Source organism: Corythoichthys intestinalis, chromosome 9, assembly GCF_030265065.1.
Source record: "Corythoichthys intestinalis isolate RoL2023-P3 chromosome 9, ASM3026506v1, whole genome shotgun sequence".
NCBI classification, from domain to species: Eukaryota; Metazoa; Chordata; class Actinopteri; order Syngnathiformes; family Syngnathidae; genus Corythoichthys; species Corythoichthys intestinalis.
In genome coordinates, this window is record NC_080403.1 from 13,117,055 (window position 1) to 13,140,186 (window position 23,132).

At 37.6% G+C, this 23,132-nt stretch overlaps 1 protein-coding gene across 1 annotated transcript in view; it reads left to right on the forward strand.

The window, feature by feature from the left end:
• Window positions 1–21,661, forward strand: part of rad18 (RAD18 E3 ubiquitin protein ligase) — a 136,013-nt gene extending 114,352 nt beyond the window's left edge. Inside the window, exons 11-12 of the mRNA XM_057845124.1 lie at window positions 8,680–8,740; window positions 21,334–21,661. Of these exons, the coding sequence (XP_057701107.1) occupies window positions 8,680–8,740; window positions 21,334–21,397 (125 nt within the window). The 3' untranslated portion in view covers window positions 21,398–21,661. The remainder of the gene's footprint in view (window positions 1–8,679; window positions 8,741–21,333) is intronic.
• The last annotated feature ends 1,471 nt before the right edge of the window (window positions 21,662–23,132 follow it).

Genomic DNA, 23,132 nt, shown 5'->3' on the forward strand with positions numbered 1-23,132 from the left:
TCCCTATCCTTTTAGTCTTTTGGAATAGCAATGTATTAAATTCATAGTCATGTTTTGGACTATTGTCACCAGTGACATACATTGCATCCACCTTATCAACAGCGATAATTACAATAGGTCAAGTAGTATTGGCATAATTCTGTTGGAAAACAGCACATCGGGTGAAAGTCATTAATGCACAGGATGTGCTTAAGTTTAATTGAGTAAAAGACATTGTTGTGAAAGCTAATTACTTAAAATAGAAGTTGTGCAGGGTGCTTTAAAGATCTGCAAAATCCTATTAAACTTTTTGTTTTGCGTTTCCAATACCCCTTACTTATTGATATTCATGGTGACTTAAGAAATAATTGCATGATATCCAAAACAAAAAAGCTTGACCCGTATGTTTATGTGCAACTGAAAGATGATTTTAAACACATTCATTCCACGCTGTCGCCAAAATATCTAAATGTGGCAAATCCCATTTCTTTTGATGAGCCAAGCACTGATTGCCCGATCTCACCAGACAGTGTTGACAGTGATAATAATCGAAGGATGGGTTATGTAAATCAAAATGATCTGCTTACATTCCTGACTCCTGACACATTCTGGTTGACATTTTTTTGGAAGGGTCCCCTGCAGCCAAATTTGAGCATGCTATCTTTGGCCTGGTTGTTATTGACCTGTTTGACTGCTCTTAGCTTTCTTGAGTCCTCAAAAAGTATGTTTATACTATAAAAATGATCATATTCGATAGCCATACTCGAGTCAGTCTGTTTTAATCTCACATTGACACATTTTTACAATTTCATTTTATTCAGATTTATTTTCCCTTCTAGAATTATACCTGATGACTTCTCACTTTCTAGGACATTGTGTCATAGTAGGGTCAATGATGGTGTAGCGGTACGTTCAGAGGACTCTCCAGCAGGGTTGTTTTCGTCAACAATGACGATAATGAAAATATATCGTCGATGAAATTTTTTTTTTTTTTTTTTATATATATGACGATGAAGAGCTAAAAACATGGCATAGGAGACTAGAACATAATGAGACAAATGCCAGTTTATTGCCAGAGACAAAAAAGCGACATAGTTTCTTTTCATATGTTCACAATGCGTGACATTTTCATATTGTACGTGGAGTACATCAGCTGCATTGTAGCAGTGCCTCTTCCTTCTCACCGGAGTTTTGGATGCATCTCAAGCTAGGCTGTGCTCCATCTTGCTTGTTTGGAAACACGGTAAGATTTGTTATCTTGACAAGAGAGAATATACAGTGCTGCTTTTTAGCTTTTAAAGGTCTGTGCTGAGTGATTATCAGACGCTAAATGTAAGTCGGCGCGTGTGCATAGCATTCGTGTTCCCGTTAGCATTAGCTTCAGAACCCAACAGCCCACTTCAGCTGTTTTTTTTTTTTTTTTTTTGGTAAATGAGCAATTACTGGGAAATACTGATTGCTTGCAACATTTGGCTAGACTCTAAGAGTAGCCAAAAAAAAAAAAAAGTAAAAAATCAGTTCCCAGTGATAAACAATCGAACAACAATTTTGTCATGCAGTTTGTCGTTTCCAGGTGGGTTTAATTGAAAATGATGTATTGCTTTTCCTCCTGAGTGTGTAATATCATCACCAAGTTGGCGTCCTTGTGGACGCTACAATACGTGCTCCTCTATGTTCATTCGAAATTGTTGGAAAACTATTTATTTTTGGACTAAAACCTTTGAATATTACAGACGAAAATATTTTGAGTAACTTGACTAAAACTAGACAAAGACAAACACATTTCAAAATGACTAAAATATGACTAAGACTAATAAGTATTTTCATACAAAAGACTGAGACTAAAACAAAAATTTAAAGGGCTACCAAAAACAACACTGCTCTCCAGGTAGCTTGGGTTTCATTTAAATAACACTTTGCTTTATTTCTTTAAGGAAATACATGGGTTAATATATCCAAACAATTAGTTGTGCAACATTCTTAAGAAAACAATGTCCCATTACTAGTGAACTATGTTGGAACAGACCTGCAGGCTACTCACATGGTCCTTGGCGTCACGTAGATGTGACCTCTTATTTACAGCCAGTCAAGGAATCCTAAATGGACACCAGAAAAACTTCTTCCAGTCAAAATGGAAAAACATTTAATTAAAGTTGTTATTCATACTTTTAGTGTTATCCATTTGCATGGTGGATGGGGCCATTTCTATTGCTGTACATCTTCACTGCATTATAATGAGAAACATTTGAGGGTGTTTTTTGTTTGTTTGGCACAGGTTGATGCCTGAAATCATGCTGCTATGTAAGTGGATGACTGCAGTGTCCAAGTTAACTTAATTATTCTGAGTCACAGTAAATGGACTGTTTTACCATCGGAATAATTTGCAAACAGTCCAGTTTGGTATGAGGAACAGTTCTGTCTATTGTGATCATTTTCACTAAATAACAGTTCGTAAAGTGTAACTTTTTGTGTATGGTGTATTTGTAAAGTATTCAATGTGGTTTACTATTCGACATTTATTAAATTTAATTGATTAGAATTTTTTGTTAAAATCTGACCTATAATACAACACCACATAAATTATTTGAAAACAAATATAGTCATTAACATTTGCATTAGACTTCATAGCTTTCCATAAAGCTCAAAATTGAGCTTAGATACATCCTCTTTCCACTCTGCTCAGACTCGGGCGATGGTTAATTTCTCAGCCGGAAGTCACTAAGTACCCAGCCAAGATATCAAAGGTGATTCCAGGACAACTCTTTGAACACTGCATAGATCTAGAAACCACTGTGCACAGGCATTCCTCTTCCAGTCTTGTAGATACGGAGGCCAAAACGTAGGTTATGCAAATTTAATAAAAATCTTTAATTTCATTGTTAGTGACTTTAACAAAGCATTGATTTCAAAATAAGGTTGTTACTCAGCTCAATTGTATTTACAGGATATACACTTTAGTACCTGAAGCTGCAACAAAGAAACATACATGCATACATAATATTGTTTAGAAATAGACAGGGCAAATGGATATTAATAGGGATAATGTCAGATTGTATTCTATTTAAATTGGTCTGAATAACCAAGAATGCAAAATCCATATTCCATAGTAATGCCATATCACGTGACTTATTTTTTAAAGTTGTTGCGAGGCTCGATCATTGTTCATATGTGATGTAATGTTTTCTAGACTTTTCCTAGTTTTTTTTTTGTGTCTTTCAAGTGAGTGTTCAAAATGTAATTACAGTTAACGGAGAACAAAAATTTCCCTTGACGCTAGTCATGTTTCTTAATGGTTCCTTTTACTCTATTCTTTGACATCCCCGTGACGAATAGAAATAGACAAGCCTTGGATCAATAAATGCCCGTACGTACAGTGGGGCAAATACTTAGTCAACCACTAATTGTGCAAGTTCTCCCACTTGAAAATATTAGAGAAGCTTGTAATTGTCAACATGGGTAAACCTCATATTGGCCCATTCCTCCATGCAGATCTCCTCTAGAGCAGTGATGTTTTGGGGCTGTCGTTGGGCAACACCGACTTTCAACTCCCTCCACAGATTTTCTATGGTGTTGAGATCTGGAGACTGGCTAGGCCACTCCAGGACCTTGAAATGCTTCTTACAAAGCCACTCTTTTGTTGCCCTGGCTGTGTGTTTGGGATCATTGTCATGCTGAAAGACCCAGCCACGTCTCATCTTCAATGCCCTTGCTGATGGAAGGAGATATTCACTCAAAATCTCTCGATACATGGCCCCATTCATTCTTTCCTTTACACAGATCAGTCGTCCTGATCCCTTTGCAGAAAAACAGCCCCAAAGCATGATGTTTTCACCTCCATACTTCACAGTGGGTATGGTGTTCTTCGTATGCAATTCAGTATTCTTTCTTGTCCAAACACGAGAACCTGTGTTTCTACCAAAAAGTTCTATTTTGGTTTCATCTGACCGTAATACATTCTCCCAGTTCTCTTCTGGATCATCCAAATGCTCTCTAGCGACCCGCAGACGGGCCTGGACGTGTACTTTCTTCAGCAGGGGGACACGTCTGGCAGTGCAGGATTTGAGTCCATGCCGGCGCATTGTGTTATTGATAGTAGCCTTTGTTACTGTGGTCCCAGCTCTCTTCAGGTCATTCACTAGGTCCCCCCGTGTGGTTTGTGGGATTTTTGCTCACCGTTCTTGTTATCATTTTGACGCCACGGGGTGAGATCTTGCATTGAGCCCCAGATCGAGGGAGATTATCAGTGGTCTTGTATGTCTTCCATTTTCTCATAATTGCTCCCACAGTTGATTTCTTTATACCAAGCATTTTACCTATTGCAAATTCAGTCTTCAACAGCTCTTTGGTCTTGGCCATAGAGGAGTTTGGAGTGTGACTGACTGAGGTTGTGGACAGTTGTCTTTTATACCGATAATGAGTTAAAACAGGTGCCATTAATACAGGTAACGAGTGGAGCCTCGTTAGACCTCGTTAGAAGAAGTTAGACTTGTTTGACAGCCAGAAATCTTGCTTGTTTGTAGGTGACCAAATACTTGTTTTCCACTCTAATTTGGAAATAAATTTTTTAAAAATCAAACAATGTGATTCAACACCCCCCCCCCCCACACACACACACACACACACACATTCTGTCTCTCATGGTTGAACTTTACCAATGTTGACAATTACAGGCCTCTCTAATCTTTTCAAATAGGAGAACTTGCACAATTGGTGGTTGACTAAATACTTATTTGCCCCACTGTAGCTACGTACTCACATACCATATATATGTATATGCCGGAAAACACTCAGGTGACTTGAAGTTCCGCTCTGAGACCCCCAATTTAGCCAACTTTCAAAATTTTCCGATATGCATGTGTGATACATCATTGGAAAGCTTAAAATCTCAATTTTCTGGGGGAAGAAACATTTTGAGCAGGAGGGCATTTAAAAAAAAAAAAAAAAAATTTAAACAGCAAAACCATATCTGGAGGTGAGAGCACGCGAGAACAGAATTACAGACGCCGTGACTTTAACGAGATATTATCGCATACTTACTTTGTTTCGATCCAAAAACTCCATGTAGCATGTATCACTGAGTGGCCACAGCTGGATTTTTTGGGGATTTTATGGGTGAAACATGGTCATATAAAAACGGTCGCAATGCAGAAATCGCAGACATCAAGGAGTGGTCGAGATTTTCTTTTTCATATATTTACCCTTTTAAACGTTTTTTTTTTTCAACTTTTTTTTGTTTGGATCAATTATTTATCATCTAAAATATCAGATAAAATTCCAGTGTAAAAAAAAAAAATGCAATTAAGCGATAGTTATGAGGTAGATAGCCGTGACTTTTTTTACAGACGCCAGTTTTTTCATTGTGAAATAATTTGTTTGAAAGTTTAAAATATGTGAGTAATTTTTTTAAGTGTTTTTTTTTTTTTTTAAACAAAATATGAGACATCAATGAATGATTCTAAGCTAAAAACGAGAGACAGTTTGAAAAATAAATATAATTAATTACCATTGTTTTATGGCTGGGTTGAAACAAAAGCGGTTGCGCGACGTCTGTAAACGGGGGTTTTCAGGGTAAAACGGACAAATTAAAAATAGTTTGGGGGCTTGAATCTGCTATGGCAGCATATAGACATATTTTTCTCTCAAACACAACAGTTGTTTTGGCTTAAAATACAACAGTTTCTTTTAAAGAGGAGTGCAAGAGCAGAAACGGCTTTTTCAGTTTTGCCTGTGTTTTCCGCCATATATATACTCACCGGCACTTTATTAGGTACACCTGTCCAACTGCTCGTTAACACTTAATTTCTAATCAGCCAATCACATGGCGGCAACTCAGTGCATTTAGGCATGTAGACATGGTTTAAGACAATCTCCTCCAGTTCAAACCGAGCATCAGTATGGGGAAGAAAGGTGATTTGAGTGACTTTGAACGTGGCATGGTTGTTGGTGCCAGAAGTGCTGGTCTGAGTATTTCAGAAACTGCTGATCTACTGGGATTTTCACGCACAACCATCTCTAGGGTTTACAGAGAATGGTCTGAAAAAAAAAAAATATCCAGTGAGCGCCAGTTGTGTGGGCGGAAGTGCCTTGTTGATGCCAGAGGTCAGAGGAGAATGGCCAGACTGGTTCGAGCTGATAGAAAGGCAACAGTGACTCAAATAACCACCCGTTACAACCAAGGTAGGCAGAAGAGCATCTCTGAACGCACCGTACGTTGAACGTTGAGGCAGATGGGCTACAGCAGCAGAAGACCACGCCAGGTTCCACTCCTTTCAGCTAAGAACAGGAAACTGAGGCTACAATTTGCACAAGCTCATCGAAATTGGACAATTGAAGATTGGAAAAACGTTGCCTGGTCTGACTAGTCTCGATTTCTGCTGCGACATTCGGATGGTAGGGTCAGAATTTGGCGTCAACAACATCAAAGCATGGATCCATCCTGCCATGTATCAACGGTTCTGGCTGGTGGTGGTGGTGTAATGGTGTGGGGAATATTTCCTTGGCACTCTTTGGGCCCCTTGGTACCAATTGAGCATCGTTGGAACGCCACAGCCTACCTGAGTATTGTTGCTGACCTTGTCAATCCCTTTGTGACCACAACGTACCCAACTTCTGATGGCTACTTTCAGCAGGATAAAGCGCCATGTTATAAAGCTGGAATCATCTAAGACTGGTTTCTTGAACATGACAATGAGTTCACTGTACTCAAATGGCCTCCACAGTCACCAGATCTTTGGGATGTGGTAGAATGGGAGATTCGCATCATGGATGTGCAGCCGACAAATCTGCACCAACTGTGTGAGGCCATCATGTCAATATGGACCAAACTCTCTGAGGAATGCTTCCAGCACCTTGTTGAATCTATGCCACGAAGAATTGAGGCAGTCCTGAAGGCAAAAGGGGGTCCAACCCGTTACTAGCATGATGTACCTAATAAAGTGGCATGTGAGTGTGTATATATATATACAGGGGTGCACATAAGTGGTCCGCATGCGCGCATGCGTACTGGACGTAGACAAACGCGCTGGCCCTCAACGGTTTCCATACACTTTTGCGTACTGATGGCTGACCACTGTATTTGCGGCGGACACGAGAAAATAACTTCTCAAAATGTCGAAGAGGCAGGCCACACTGAGTAATTACTTCCATGTTCCCCCACCCCCATCAAAAGACAGACAGACGACAGAGACGTCACCGGAGCTACCGTAAAAAAGGACTTTTGCTGAAAAGTGGCTACAGGAGGTACCATGGCTAGAAGCAAATGATGCTTGCTCGGAAATGCGTTACAAAATGTGCCGTGAGAATCCCAATGTCGCCGATAAGAGCAGCGCATTTTATGTAGGGTCAAAGGATTTCAGCCATCCAAACTTTGAAAAGCACGAAAAAAACAGAGCATGTGGCATTTAAGCAAACTATCGATGTCAGACAAGTGGCGGAATAGGGCGGAATAAAGGTAATGAACAGCGACATGCACTGACAAACGTGTTTTTGCTCGCATTTTACAAAGCTAAACATGCACGTTCAATGAGGTCTTATGAGGAGGACATCCCACTTTTAAAAAGGCTTGGAGACATGGAGTTAATGTGGGAGCCGCATAAGGCCCTTTATTTTGAATTGGTGCTTTTATGTTTATTTCTTTACATTTCACGTCAAAGTAATGGCAGTTTTGTTGTGCCAGTTGATGTTAATCAAACATTAATTGTTAATATAATGAATTAAAGTTAATTGGCTCTAAGTAAAGCTTGTCATAAATTTATCGCATCAGGCGGGTCGGCTCTCAAGCTCAATGAGGACCAAGTCACATCTCCAGGTCCTCCTCTGAGAACCTGGGCAAAAAAATTATGTGCACCCCTGTGTATATATATATATATATATATTTATTTATTTATTTTCCCTGAATACTCTTTCTTTTAGCTCAAAAGGATGACACATATTCTGCCTCTTACAAACTAGCCCACGTTTAATCAGTGGGATTATCAGCGATGCTTATTATTATTGCATTTGTGGAGTGCTGAATGACCGCTGTCCAGTGGGATGAAATGAAATATAGACCTTGCTCTGGCTTTTTGTCACTGGAACATGATTGTTTCTTAATATAAAAGTATAATTTTGAACTACAGGCCTCAATAATTATCTATTTGTTATTGTATCATTGTTATCATCATTGTTATTGATTGTAACAGTAAATTCAGTTTAGGACTTCTGTTTGATATTGCAAACATAATGTTGCACATCATGTTATATACTGCTGAGGTTTGTTGATGCATTTATTTAGCGCTGTCCTGTGTGAGCCCTGATAGGCTGCATGCTGCATGAAGAGGCTGGCAAAGACTGAGAAGTTAGAGCTGCGGGACACCCTGTACAATATGTATTCTTGAATTAAGAACATTTTCGACAAATAAGCATTTTTTAAAGATTAAATATACTAATTAATTGCTTCGGATAAATCTGTTAAGCTTATTTTCAGCTAGCTTTTTTTTCCTTATTTCAAGAAATCTAAAATTTACTTGAAGCACCGGCAGATAATTTCACTTATTTCAATTAGATTTACACTAAAAATGGGATTTTTTAAGATTTAAGGAGGTGTGTTTTTGCAGTGTACATATGAAGTTGTAAAGTTAAAGGGACAACCAATACATTTATCATATGCATACCATATCTATAAAAAGATACAATACATAATTTAATATTTCTGTTTGTCAGCATTTACAGGAAGGCCGCCTGACATTGGAGCAGAAGTAATTTGGGTTTCAGCCAACCAAATGTGAGTATCCCAGATTGCTTGCCCTTCCTCTTGACGTCATTAATACTTATTATCACATGCACATGTGCTCGAGACTATCAGTCTGTACACTGCAAATTTATAACGTCTTAATCAGATTATTTTTCTTGAATCTAGTCAAATAATGTTCTCAATCTTGTTTTGAATGTTGAAGACTAGTTAGCAGATGAACGCGTCAGATTATTCAATTAACCATAATTTTCGGACTACAAACCACTACTTTTTTCCCCTCATTTTGAATCGTGGTTTATAGTCCAGTGCGGTTTATTTGTTGATTTATTTGGGTTCATAGGTAACGTTTTATTTCGCAGTGGTGTCATAAGACTGTCATAAAACCGTCATAATAATGACATGACACTATCATGGGTGGTACCGAATGCTTATGACAGATGTCATTATGTTTCATCTAGCAAATAATGTCACCAACTCCATTTATGTCCAGCTCGGATCTTTTACATCCATTCAAAAGAGAGATTATTTTCCTTATTTATTTTAAGGCTCATAACATTGTCATGTCATAATTATGATGGTCTTATGGCACCACTGTCAAATAAAGTGTTACCAAGTACCAGAACTATGTAGCAATTAATGAAACAACTCGAACAGTCACTGAAGAAATTAGCACAGAACATATCTTTTCTTGAATTTAGATCATTTCTGACGTTTTTTTTTTTTTTTTTTTTTTTTAGATTAAATATACTAATTTATTAATTCAAATTAGTCTGTTAAACTTGTTTCCAGTTTGCTATTTTTTTATTTAAAGAAATCTGACTATATTTTACTTCAAACACTGGCAGATAATTTAACTTATTTTTGGTAGATATACACTTAAAACAGGGAATTTAACTAGTTTTAAAAGGGTGTGTTTTTGCAGTGTATATGCGGTGGGTATAACTGACTTCACAAAATAGCAACGCATTATATGTGTTAAAACATTATTTCCTGCATTATCCAAAGTCTAGGAAATTTGACATTTGCGTACTTAAATAGTATGAGCAACCGTCTTTCACTTGAAGGTTGTTTATACTGATTTTTCTTTCCCATTAAGTATTGTTGTAAAACACAGTGCTCGTATGTAGTATTTGTGGCGCAGCGCCTGGCTGGGTTTTTTTTTGCTTAAAACATGCCACGTGTAAAAGCTCACATGCATTTACATTAGTTGTAATCTGCAAAACCAGTGGCTGACTGATTGGCCACTCATGAGACTAATTGCTTAGCCCTTCACACTAATTAAAGCCGAATGCTACAAAGGTTGCAACAAACCCGAGCTTTACTCGGAATCAATGTTTCACAACTTTTATTAAGCCAAGGCACATTTTCCAAATTTGAAAAACAATCATGCACACCACAAAACAAAAATGTGTCATAAAAGTGGATGCATTTTAATTGTACATGTTCATTTTTTTTTTTTCATGTATATATGTTACCGGCATGAATGCAGTAGATGGGGGAAAAAGGGGGGGACATTTTTGTAGGAAAGGAGACAAGACCAATCAAAATTTGAGATAATTCATGCAAGAAAAAAATTTTGGGTTCTAAGATTTGGATAGGTAAAATGCCTGATTTTTAAAATCATATGTTTTGGGAATTGTACCTGATTTTTTTTTTTTTTTTCTTTTTTTAATTATTCCAGTTACAAGCTGATGTATTTCCCACTGTATTTGGTCGCATATTCTTCATATGTTCATGTCTAGCGTTTTGACTAATGTTTATTTTTACTACACTACCTATTGAAATCAAACGCTGCCTAGAAAGGGCAACAAAAACTCCCCATGAGCAAGTGTTCTCTATGCAGCCATTGTCTAATTCCTGGAGCTGTTTATATAATTCTCAAAGCCATGTAATGACCCTCATTGTCTTCTGCTCCTGGCCCAGTCATTATCAACATTTTAATAAGGAAGAATAAGTACTTTCAGCTTATTTTTCCAAACAGTGTTCAAAGAGAAGGCCCATTTGAGTCCAATTACCTGGTTATTTAATTAGAGGTAACACTGCTTGGTACAGTCCCCGAAGAACCATAGAAGGCAGCAAAGTGGCTCTGCCTCTGTCTTACGTTTGTTAAATGGAATGTCATCCTGATGGAAAACCACTGGAAGGTGAACTGGTTTGGTAGAACTTTACTGTATCTTTGACTGTGCCCTCCCCCCCTTAATCAGTAAATTGTCACGTTTACTTGAAACAGTTATAAAGGTTTTGAGTTTTATCTGGTAAAGTCGCTATCAAACTCGGTGTTACATGTTACAGCAGCCTTTATAGGATGTTACAGCAGCTATAGGCTGCTGTAACATCTGTGCCGAATTTTGCTGACGTTCAACAGTTCCTGTAATGGGTCAACTGGAAAGATTTTAAAAAGAATATGGAGTTAGATAGAATCATTTATTTATCCCGTTGGTGTACCACTCTGCTCCTGGGAATGCTTTCTGGGATTTGTTGAAGTGTGCATCTACAATCTCTTGCAGTCTGTTTGTAGTACATTGGAGGGCCTAATGTAAGATTGATAATTTTAGCAAAAGTACAACTGTTGGTTTTACTTTTCAAATGTATTTTTGGGACTATGTACACCATATTTGTTTATTTTTTTACATAAGGCGCACCTGATTTTAAGGTGTATTGCATTGGGTATCAACAGGTTCTTAAGAAGTGAAAAAAAGTCTTAAATCCAGTAATTTGAATTTAAGGCTTAAAATTCACCTGAAATCTCATTTAAGGTCTTAAATACAATTTTAAAGATCTTCAAAATCTATTGACGTTTCTTTTATTTAGAACAGGGTATAAATTTCAGTCTCGCATTTAAATGTTTCAATTTTTGAGGACGCTATAACGTAACTACAAAGTGGAACTACCTGTGCGGCCCGATCAGAATTTAACGAACACAGGTTTTTCTGTGTGCACACTGTTGCGTTTGACAACTTAGTTAGCATAGCCATAGTTGAGAAAACTTAACAGAACCGCTTTACAGTAGTTACTTACAGGCCTGGAGTGGCTCATGGGGAGGATCAGGACGAATCCTGATGGGCTGGCCGGCCAGGAAAGCATTTTTACACATTTTTTAAACTAATATAATTTTTTTGTATGGTATTTATTCATGACAGTGAATATTACTTACATCCTGTTACCGATGTCCTAGTGGGCCGTCTTTAAAAAAATAAAAAATAAAAAATTATATATATGTATATATATATATATATATATATATATATATATGTATTATTTTTCAGACGCATCCTGACGTGTGTGGGCAAAAATTAAAACATGCAGCTCCCTGCCGCTATTCGGAGTCTGTTTTGAGCCAAATTAGCTTCTAGCTCGAATAAAAAGAGCAAGGGTGGAGCCGAAAAAATAAGAATTACAATAGAAAAGCACTCTTAAAGGAAGCTGAAAAATGTGCATAAATAGCAATTTTTTTTTATGCAACGAGCTCGCGGCCTCAAACAACAGAGTATTACAACAAAAGTGGTAAGAATGCAATTTACACTGTGATTCGGCAACAACATATAATTGTGGAAACTTGGGCGTGTAGCACCTCATAGGTGCAGAGCAGGCAGGTAGGACTGCCATGTTCGGTGAGTGAATATTGGAATTAATTCCGTCAATTGCGCGGTGTCTTTAAAGTGCCTTAAATTGACTTGAATTGGTCAGAATGCTTTGTGTAAAAGAAGAAAAAAGGATGGGGGTATTGTTACGTTTCTGCCTTGGAAACTATATTTCTGTAACTGTAAGTATTTTACATCGGTCTGTGTGGAAAGGGGAAAAGCTATATGAACGAAATTTGTTAATAGGTCCTGCTGTATGGAAGCTTGTAGCTCAAGTGAAGTGTGGCGTCTACATAACATTTGCATACAGTGTGTATTGTGCAGTTGTGTTGAATGCATGCACATTTCTTTTTTACAGTTTCACAAACTTAAACTAATTACTTCATATGAAAACAAGAAAAGACCAAGCCTTGTGTTTTATTGGAGGACATTCAATTTTTGCCAGCTGTTGGGCAGTGTACGAGGAAACGCACTTTTTGGGGCAGTACACGTGTATAATTTTCGTATTTTTGAGAGCTAAAAAGTGACAAAATAATCCAGAATCTCCAAAGGAAACAAAAATATACACGTTTTATCCTCTGCAACACTTCCAGAAAAATAAGGAAAGGAAGTACTGTAAGAAAATTGGAACTTTTGGCCAGCAATGTATACTAGTACAGTGGGGAGAACAAGTATTTGATACACTGCCGATTTTGCTGGTTTTCCCACTTGCAAGCCATGTAGAGGTCTGTAATTTGTATCATAAATTCTCTTCAACTGTGAGGGACGGAATCTAATACAAAAATCCGGAAAATCACATTGTATAATTTTTAAATAATACATGTGTATTTAACTGCATGAAATAAGTATTTGATACATTACCAACTAGTAAATATTTCTGCTCTTAGTTCTTTTTTAAGAACCCCTCCTGTTCTCCACTCATTACCGGAAGTAACTGCACCTATTTGAACTTGTTACCTGTATAAAAGACACCTGTTCACATGCTCAAACAAACAAACTCCAACCTCTCCACAATGGCCAAGACCAAAGAGCTATGTAAGGACATCAGGGATAAAATAATAGACCTGCACAAGGCTGGGATGGGCTACAGCAAAATAAGCAAGCAGCATGGTGAGAATGTAACAACTGTTGGAGTGATTATTAGAAAATGGAAGAAGTTCAAGTTGACGGTCAATCTGCCTCGTTCTGGGGCTCCATGCAAGATCTCACCTCGTGGGGCATCACTGATCATGAGGAAGGTGAGGGATCAGCCCAGAACTGCACGGCAGGACCTGTTCAATGACCTGAAGAGAGCTGGAACCACAGTCTCGAAGAAAACCATCGGAAACACATTACGCAGTCATGGATTAAAATCCTACAGCACACGCAAGGTCCCGCTGCTGAAGCCAGTGCATGTCCAGACACGTCTGAAGTTTGCCACTGATCATCTGGATGATCCAGAGGAGCAATGGGAGAAGGTCATGTGGTCGGATGAGACCAAAATTGAACTTTTTGGTCTAAACTCGGCTCGTCGTGTTTGGAGGAAAAAGAAGGATGAGTACAACCCTAAGAACACCATCCCAACCGTGAAACATGGAGGAGGAAACATCATTTTTGGGGGCTTCTTCTCTGCCAAGGGTACAGGACGACTGCACCGTATTGAGGGGAGGATGGATGGGGCTATGTATCGCCAGATCTTGGCTGACAACCTCCTTCCTTCAGTGAGAGCCCTGAAGATGGGTCGTGGCTGGGTCTTCCAGCATGACAACAACTCAAAGCACAGAGCCAAGGCAACTAAAGAGTGGCTCCGTAAGAAGCATCTTAAGGTCCTGGAGTGGCCTAGCCAGTAAGGGTGTCAACAATAATCGATGTGGCGATGCAGCCCGATGTGGGGCATGGACAATTCGATTCAATGCGGGCAACAAGCCGAATCGATTCAGCGCATTTAAAATATATAAGTACGTTCAAAAATCTTCTCTGCGCAATTCTGGTGATGCAACGGATTTGGTTTCCCCATTTGTATTATTATTCTCATGTTTCATTTTTTACACACCACATAACTCTGGTCAAGTTTCCCACCAACCTCGTAGAAGCCAAAATGTCTCGAGACGTCTGCTTTCAATGTGTTAGGCGCATCAATAATCTTTCTCGCTCCCTCTTTCTCCGCTTCAGCCATTGTTATGTTATGTCCTATCTCTCTGCTCTCTCAATTAAAGCTTAGTTCGGGCCTAAAAAATCCAGCCCGACTCGACCCGGCCCGCGTGTATTAAAGGCCGAGAGCCCGAAGTGTTACGTTTTATTTGTAGGCTCAAGCCCGAAAACCCCCCGAAAATGTACGTTTCATTTGTAGGCCTGAGCCCGTTTCAGCAGGAGGAGCAAATGCGGGGATGCAATGCGTGGTTGCGTTTTGTGTGATCACAATTGTGACGATGCCTATGTGCATAATGATAAATTAAAACCTGTCTTTTGTCACAAATTCTCCCAGATAAACAAGACTGTAAGATGCATATTCAATAAACATATCGTTTATATTTGTGTGTCTGTTCTATCAGGTGGATAGTTTATGCTCATTTACTTGGCAAAATGCAGCAAAAGACATTTATTTTAATTTATTCGAGTTGGCAGAAAAAAACGTAAGTTTTCTTAATGTTTAAAAAGTCTACATATTTTTATTATCATTATAAATGAACGTACACAACGAAATAACGCTGCAAATGTATGTTAAATATATTTCTGTTTCGGATATTGTGCTCACATGCATGGACGCGCCTCTCTGACAAGGAGAGGAACAGCTGCATATGCAAAAATAAACTAAAAAACTTTTGAATAACATTCTTTATTTTAATGACTCGCATCAGAACACACAAAAGAACAAGCTGCCTTAAGGAGCACTGAAACAAAATAAATAATAACATTTTAAGCAGCACCATGCACGAACTCCACGATGTCCTGCTTAGCACGAAGAGGTGCAGCCCTCGAAACAAATGATAATAACGATGTGTGACTAATATCATCTTTTAGGCCAGTACTGTTTTTAAAATGCCTGCTCAGCGTGAAGGTGCCAGTCTTTCTGCTCTCGTACGAGAGCAAAGCGCGTGCCACATTTGTTGCATTCGGCCAGGCTGACACATTTTTCTGTATGCATCTTCCACTATCAATTTAAATCCTTTCCACACACCACTCGTGGATTCTTGCCTTTTCAATCCCCCCGTCTTTAGTTTGCTTTTCGCCTCTTGGTGCTCTATATCGAAATCCGAAAAGGAAATACCAGGATGCAGAGTTGCAGAGCACTAGAGCGCGAGGGGAAGATTAAAAGGAGGCCTGACCCGACCCGACCCGCACGTAAAAGATTGACATTTTGCGATAAAGATGCTGCTGCACTACAATATTTTCTTTGTCGTTTTCTTTAATATATACTTGAATATTTTTATTGATGGGTCGTTGTGACTAAAATACAGTGACTCTTATTGCTGATTTTGCACAGGAGTTCAGATGTTGCACTGTGTGAAAGGCTGCTACTGTGTGTAAAAAAAAGAAAGCTCTGGTCTCATTCAAAGCACTAATTAAATGCTGTGGTCTCGTTTTTTTTTTTTTTTTTTTTTTTTTTTTTTTAAATATATATCTGATAGTATACTATTTTCATTTGACTTCAACCAGGAGTGACATAAGAGTCAATAAAAAGTTGTTTAATGTCTGACCACTTGTGTTGCCTCATGATTCACGAAAAATATGCTTTGCTTTAGAATTTTAATGCATCCCAGGCTTTAATGCATCGCGATGCCTTGCCAAATTGAACCGAATCGAATCGTGACCCTCTGAATCGAATCGAATCTAATTGAATCGAATCGTGGCCCTCCGAATCGTAATCGAATCGAATCGTGAGGGCAGTGCCGATGCACACCTCTACTAGCCAGTCACCAGATCTGAATCCGATAGAAAATCTATGGAGGGAGCTGAAAGTCCGTGTTGCCCAGCTGCAGCCCCGAAACCGGAATGCTCTGAAGATCTGCATGGAGGAGTGGGCCAAAATCCCTGCTGCAGTGTGTGCAAACCTTGTCAAGAACTACAGGAAACTTTTGGTATCTGTAATAGCAAACAAAGGGGTCTGTACCAAATAAATATTTTAAGTTCGATTTTTGTGATGTATCAAATACTTATTTCATGCAATTAAATGCAAATTTATTATTTAAAAATCATACACCATGATTTTCTGTTTTTTTGTATTAGATTCCGTCCCTCACAGTTGAATAGAACAAATTACAGACCTCTACATGCTTTGCAAGTGGGAAAACCAGCAAAATCGGCAGTGTATCAAATACTTGTTCTCCCCATTGTATATTTGAACAAAAGTATTGGCACCCCTGGAATTCTGTCAGATAATGCTCAAGTTCTCCCAGAAAATGACTGCAATTACAAATGCTTTGGTAGTAATATCTTCATTTATTTAGCACAGTGCACTTAGTGCAAGAAAATTTTAATAGTTGGAACATCGTGTATCAAGGCATTGAAATCCCATAGCAAATCTGAAAAGCAAAAGACGGTGAGAAAATGCCAGCAGGAAATGTCGTTTGTGTTTCACATGTTGTTTCACAAAAGTGAAAATTCTCGAGTTTTTTCTTGGATTAAGCATTTAGAATCGCAGTCTGAAAGATCTTGGAATAAATTCATATACTTCGCAAGTAATTCTGGGCCTCCAATTTCCCTTCAAATCTTTTGCATGTTTTATGCCGGTATTGATTTGAAATGGGTCCTAAATTTTATTCATTATGGTCTATAAAAAGTCTTTTGGCTTGTTAAACCCTGCACACTGCACATTTATAACGTCTTAATCAGATTGCTTCTTGAATCTAGTCAAATAATTTTCACCATCTTGTTTTAAGTGTTAAAGACGAGTTAAAGGATTAATGCGTCAGATTATTCCCATACTTAAAGTAAATATTACTATTTGTTCTTATTAAGCCCATACATTTAAAGGTTTTTCACCTAAATCATGGGGAAATTGCTTTCAAATGTTTTGAACAATATTCATGAATTCAGAACATTTCTGACATTTCAAAGCTTTTTAAATGTTAGATATACTAATTTGTTGCTTAAATTCTAAATGAGTAAAAATGTTTTGAATCACTGGCAGATAATTTCTTTTTTCTAGTAGATTTAAACTGAAAACGGAATGTGTGGTCTGAGGTGTGTTTTTGCACTGCAAAAACCCTGTTACAGTTGTCTGTTCATTATCTTTTAACATTGTGATTATTGTTACATTCCTTCATTTATTTTTTTTGATATATGGCGGAAAACACAGACAAGGCTGAAAAAGAAGTTTCTACTCTTCCACCCCTCTTTAAAATAAACTGCTGTATTTTAAGGCAAAAGAACTGTTGTGTTTGATAGAACAATATGTCTATATGCTGCCGTAGCAGTTTCATGGCGCTTTAAGCTCCCGAACTATTTTTATTTTGTCCGTTTTATCCTGAAGACCCTCGTTTTCAGACACCTCGCAACCGCTTTTGTTTCAACCCAGACATAAAAAGAAGGTAAGTAATTATTTTTGTTATTCAAAATGTCTGTCATTTTTAGCTTAGAATCATTCATCGATGTCTAATATATCGTTTAAAAAAAAAAAAAAAAACTACTTAAAAAAATTAGTCACTCGCATATTTTAAACTGTTAAACAAATTACATCACAATGAAAAAAATGGTGTCCTTAAATAAGTCACGGATATCCACCTCATAACTATCGCTTAATTGTATTTTTTTTGTTACTGTCTCATTTTCCCCAATATGTTAGATAATAAATACTCGATCCAAACAAAGAAAAATTGAAAAAAAAAACAAAAAACGTTAAAAACCTCTTCTTGATGTCTGCGATTTCTGCATCGCGACCCTTGTTATATTACCTTATTTCACCCATAAAATCCCCCCAAAATCTGGCTGTGGCCATTTACAGCTGTGTCATGACTCTCGGTGTTACATGGTACATGGAGTTTTTGGATCGAAACAAGGTAAGTACGCGACAATATCTCGTTAAAATCATGGCGTCTATAAGTATGCTCTTTCATGCTCTCACCTCCAGTTAGGGTTTTGCTGTTTAAAAAATGCCTTCCTGTTCAAAATTTTTCTTCCCTCATAAAATTGAAATTTTAAGTTTTCCAATGATGTATTACACATGCATATCGGACAATTTTGAAATTTTGCCAAATTGGGGGTCTCAGAGCGGAACTCCAAGTCACCTGCGTGTTTTCCGCCAGATATATATATGGGTTTAATGAATGATAATTGTAAGTCTTGAGTACTTTACCTGAAAAGCAAAAGACAGGCAAACAAACTAAGTTCAAGGTCATTTAGCAAAACTAGAATTCGTATTGACACAATAATTTTTAGCACATACGGTCTAAATTTGATGTCCTTTTTGGTGAAAATATTTTATAGCAATTTACTAAAACAGGACCAACATACTGTACTCCTAATGAACAGGTCATTCTTAATTTACCATTTTTGTCCATTATGCTTTAAAAAGGTAATAATGAAATTAAGATTTTGTTAACTTTTGTTCTATTTTGCGCATGGTTTTTCAAATGTTCCTGCAATAACTAATCACTTAATTATGGGTAATTATTTGGTACATAAATCCAAGGGCATTTATCTAGTGTGGTCGTGTTGGATTACTCTTGAAGTAATTCAAGAAAGTGGCTCAGAAGGACGTTTTTTGCATTTTAAAAGGTAAAGTGTGGAGCCTGAGGAGAGTTAGATTACATTTTTCTGGTCTGGATTGTAAGCCATAATATTATTTTAACATGCAAAGGGCCAGCTTGACACGTTCAGATGAAGAGATTCAATGTTGCAGTTACACTTTCAGAGCTGCACTTATCTTGAATCACCATTTTGCGGGCCCTGGAGTTGCTCACTTTGTCAGGACTTGGCTCGGACAACTAGGCTTGGAGCGTCCAACGATTGTATGATATACTGTAGCAAGAACTTGCAGAAAAGTTAGGGGGATTTTTTTTTTTGGTCAAATTTGTTAATTGTTATAATTTGGCAATAGTACGTGATATGTACAATATGTGTGAAAGGTTTAGCCATCTATCTGATTTAATATACAATAATCTACATCTGCGTAAAACAACCAATCATAGATATGGTGACTTCGAAGGGTCAGTCATTTTTCGTGCACTCACAGGAACACTCTCATGGCCTGTGATGTTTTTTGCTCCAACACAGTGCATTATCCGTAATGTTACCCGGTATAGTTTGATTTTTTGCGAAGCCATAGGAGTGGGTGCCCATCTCTTAATTTATGCCTTCTGTCCTTTTGTGGTCAATTTGGCACTATGACACGGTGATGTCTGATGTATCAAAAGTTGGAGGGACAAGAAGGGCTGGGAGACCATTGATTTATTCACGCGGATCATATTTAGTGAGGGTAAGTGTCAAGTCATAATGGCTGTTTTAAAGTGATTTTCTCTATTAAAACCGACCCTATTAAGATTTTAAAAAGTAACGTGGAAACAGTGGAATAGGCCTGCACGGTATATTGTAATCAATAGTCCCATCGCAGGACGTGCGATTGCACCTTCTGTTGTATTTTTTTGTTTAAAATGTGTATATTATCTAATATTTTTTCTGCTGTTAAAGTGTGAAATACAATGTCAAATAAATCATCTATTTTGTGCAGAGTCGTTGCCTCCTGGATTCCTTTTTTATACAGCAATGTTCACCATTCACAATGGAACCCAGTTAGCCAGGATTAAACAGTATTATATGAATACAATGTGGTCATGGTGAGTCAACCAAAGTCTTCCCAAACAGATTTATTGAAGTCAATTGGTGTAAATTCTGCAGTGGTACCTCTACGATTTAATTAGTTCCAGGACCTGGTTTGTAAGAAAACATAAGAAACGTAATAAGAAAACATAATTCGATTAATTCGTTCTACAGCCCAAAAACCTATGCTAAATCTTTAATAAATACTGTTGGAAAAATTACAAATAAAAATTGCACATGGTAAAAATTTTTTATTTTAAATACAAATCGGATAATAATAATGTAACAAATCGGGTTGTAATGTGGCGGTTGTGTTTTGCATGTTCCTGAATGAAACGTGTGACTGACGACAGAGTGAGAGAGGTTCGGTAGAGTTTTTACTTTCTTTTTTCATGTTGTTGTTAGTGTCGGCTACGGCGGACAGTAGCCATGTTATGTTGCACAAGTTCTGAGATAAATTATTAAAAACCTTATGAAGCTGGCGATTTCTTTGCCAATGTTACAATATTAATAATTGTCACAATAACTTAAAGACTGGCGAACAGAGATAAGAGGAGGACCGTCGAGATCATAGACTTATCCCAGCCGTATTGTCGAGCCAGTTCATTGACGTGCACGCCGCGGTCATATTTTCTATCATTTCCAGCTTAATATAGTACATGGTAAGCGTCACCTTTATCCTTTTTTCATCACTTGCACTAACCTTCTTGAGACCCATGTTGATTTCTCTCACAAGAAAATCCAGCCTTGTTTGTTGTGCTGCGGGACATTTTTTTTTTTTTTTTTTTAACAAACAACAAAAACACATTGAACGCTACACTAACTATGAATATGTTAGTGATATCATTAGCCAAGTGTATTTACATTTGAGACGGACACTGTTATAAATCGTCATATTTCGAGCATGTCTGATGACATCGGATGTTGAGAGGATCGTATGTCGAGCTACCACTGTAGTTTTAATATCGCAATATATATCACAAACCCTAAAAAGTCACAATGTCAGTTTTTTCCGATATCGTTCAGCCGTAATGGGGAATATAATTTGCAATTTGGCGCGATTTGTTGGTAAGACGATTCAAGAATAAAAAGTGGTTTGTATAAAACAGTTTGAAGTGCAAAAGCAGGGATCGAGGAAGAACACTGAAGCGCATGAACCAGTTTTTATTCCCTTTTGTGCTGTTTTTTGATGCCAGTGAATGATGCAAAGGTGTACAAATTAGTACTGATTCAAATTCATGGGCTTTGACAAAGACATTTTATTCTAATTTAACAAGGTTTTCTCTCTGCTCTTTCAAAATGCAGTCCTGTGATTCCTGTCTCTGATTGGGTTACAGAGGATCCAGACATAGAAGCCGATGAGCCTTAACTGCAGCTCCTTCACCGTAAGAAGAAAGACAGCCCTCCATGTCGTCGCTTTAATTAAATTTGCCTTCTTCTCTGCCAATGTGTCAATAAATGAATGTTCTCTCCTCAGTCTTTCATGACTCTGTGGGGTGCAGGTGGGATCTATCACTTTGTTGCCATGCAACCATCTTGCAGAACATTAAGACTGATTCCGTTAGATGAATAGAAAAATACTCATAATGCTTGTGAGCTGTTTTCCAGGTTTGTCTTGGGAAAACCTAAATGAAGCGCAGCCTGCCTTTCTCTATGCCAGCGCCATTTTTACTGATTTAATTTTAGAACTCCTGCACTGATGAGGCCTCATTGTAGGTTTTGAATGATGGCTGTCATAGCGGGAAAGCTCGAGGAGGGCTGATTTGATAGAACTGCAACCCAGCACTTTCCACTATAAAGACGAATAAATAGCCCAACATGAAAAACATCAACAGTGCACTGCAATCATTGTGTAATGGAATTATTGAAGAGCTTGGAATTGAAATTGCTTCTCGGTGACAGCACTCAGAAGGTTGTCAAATATCATTACTGGGGAAAAGTCCGCATACGCGAACTATTTCAATGTTTAGTCCTACAAATTTTAGAATAAATTAAGTTTGTTAATTAAATTGCAAAATCTTGAACCATGTTCACCTTTACGATTAACCCTTTAAGGTCTGGGCCTATTTTGTCTGATTTTGCATGCCTTTGAAGTTGCCTTTATATTTCAAAGAAAGAATTGTTTACGATGGCCTGGTTTGGTCCCTTTTTTTGTGACACATTGAACTTCATGTCCAAACTGTTGTTTCATTCACTGACCAATTATAAATCATCACTTTGGGCCCAAAAAGACCAAAAATTCCAAAATCGTTTTGTCAAAATTTTTAATATTGATGTCCAATTGACAACCAAACATGCGTAACGAACCGTTTTGAAACTTTGTAATATTTATTCAACATGTTAGGATGAACATTCAACCAAAAAAAATTAGAATAAATAGTCTTATATTTGACAATTCAACATAAACAACAGGTATAGCCATAGGCGTTTTTTGCCTTTATACATGCTCTAGTCAAAACAGGTTATATACAGCAGACCGAACGGTGAAAAAATATATACCATCTAACACAAAAAGTGTTTAGAGGCCATCTCTTTATGAGTTTAGGTATTGCGGCCCATCACCTGATGAAAACTATGTACACACAATCAAGCTTCTTGAACACACATTTATATAGACAAATTGAGAAGACTGATTGTGGGGAAAAAATATATATACAACATTGGGAAAAAAAGTATTTTCAAAAATATTTACAATAAACAAGTTAAATTTTTTTCAGGCATGCCACTCCGAAAAGCTGTTTCGTCCTGGAATTCGACACAGGGCGACATCACACAGCCCATACTTCCATGGGGTGTCGGTCCTCTTTCCACCCTTCCATTTTCATTTCACTTTACTTTCATTGTCACTATAAATGTACATGAAAAAAAGTCAGTATTTATGAAAATAATAAAGTATAAAATAAAAATATATACAGCAATAAATAATAATGGAAATCTATATGTATGACAATAGAAAGAATACCATAGCTGAATATGTGCTACATCCCTAATCTTCATATAGAAAGAAGATCATCACAATTATAAATTCCTGCCTTGGATACACACAGTGCACGTACGACTTTGATCTGATATGCACATTTTATTATTATATACACAAACACACA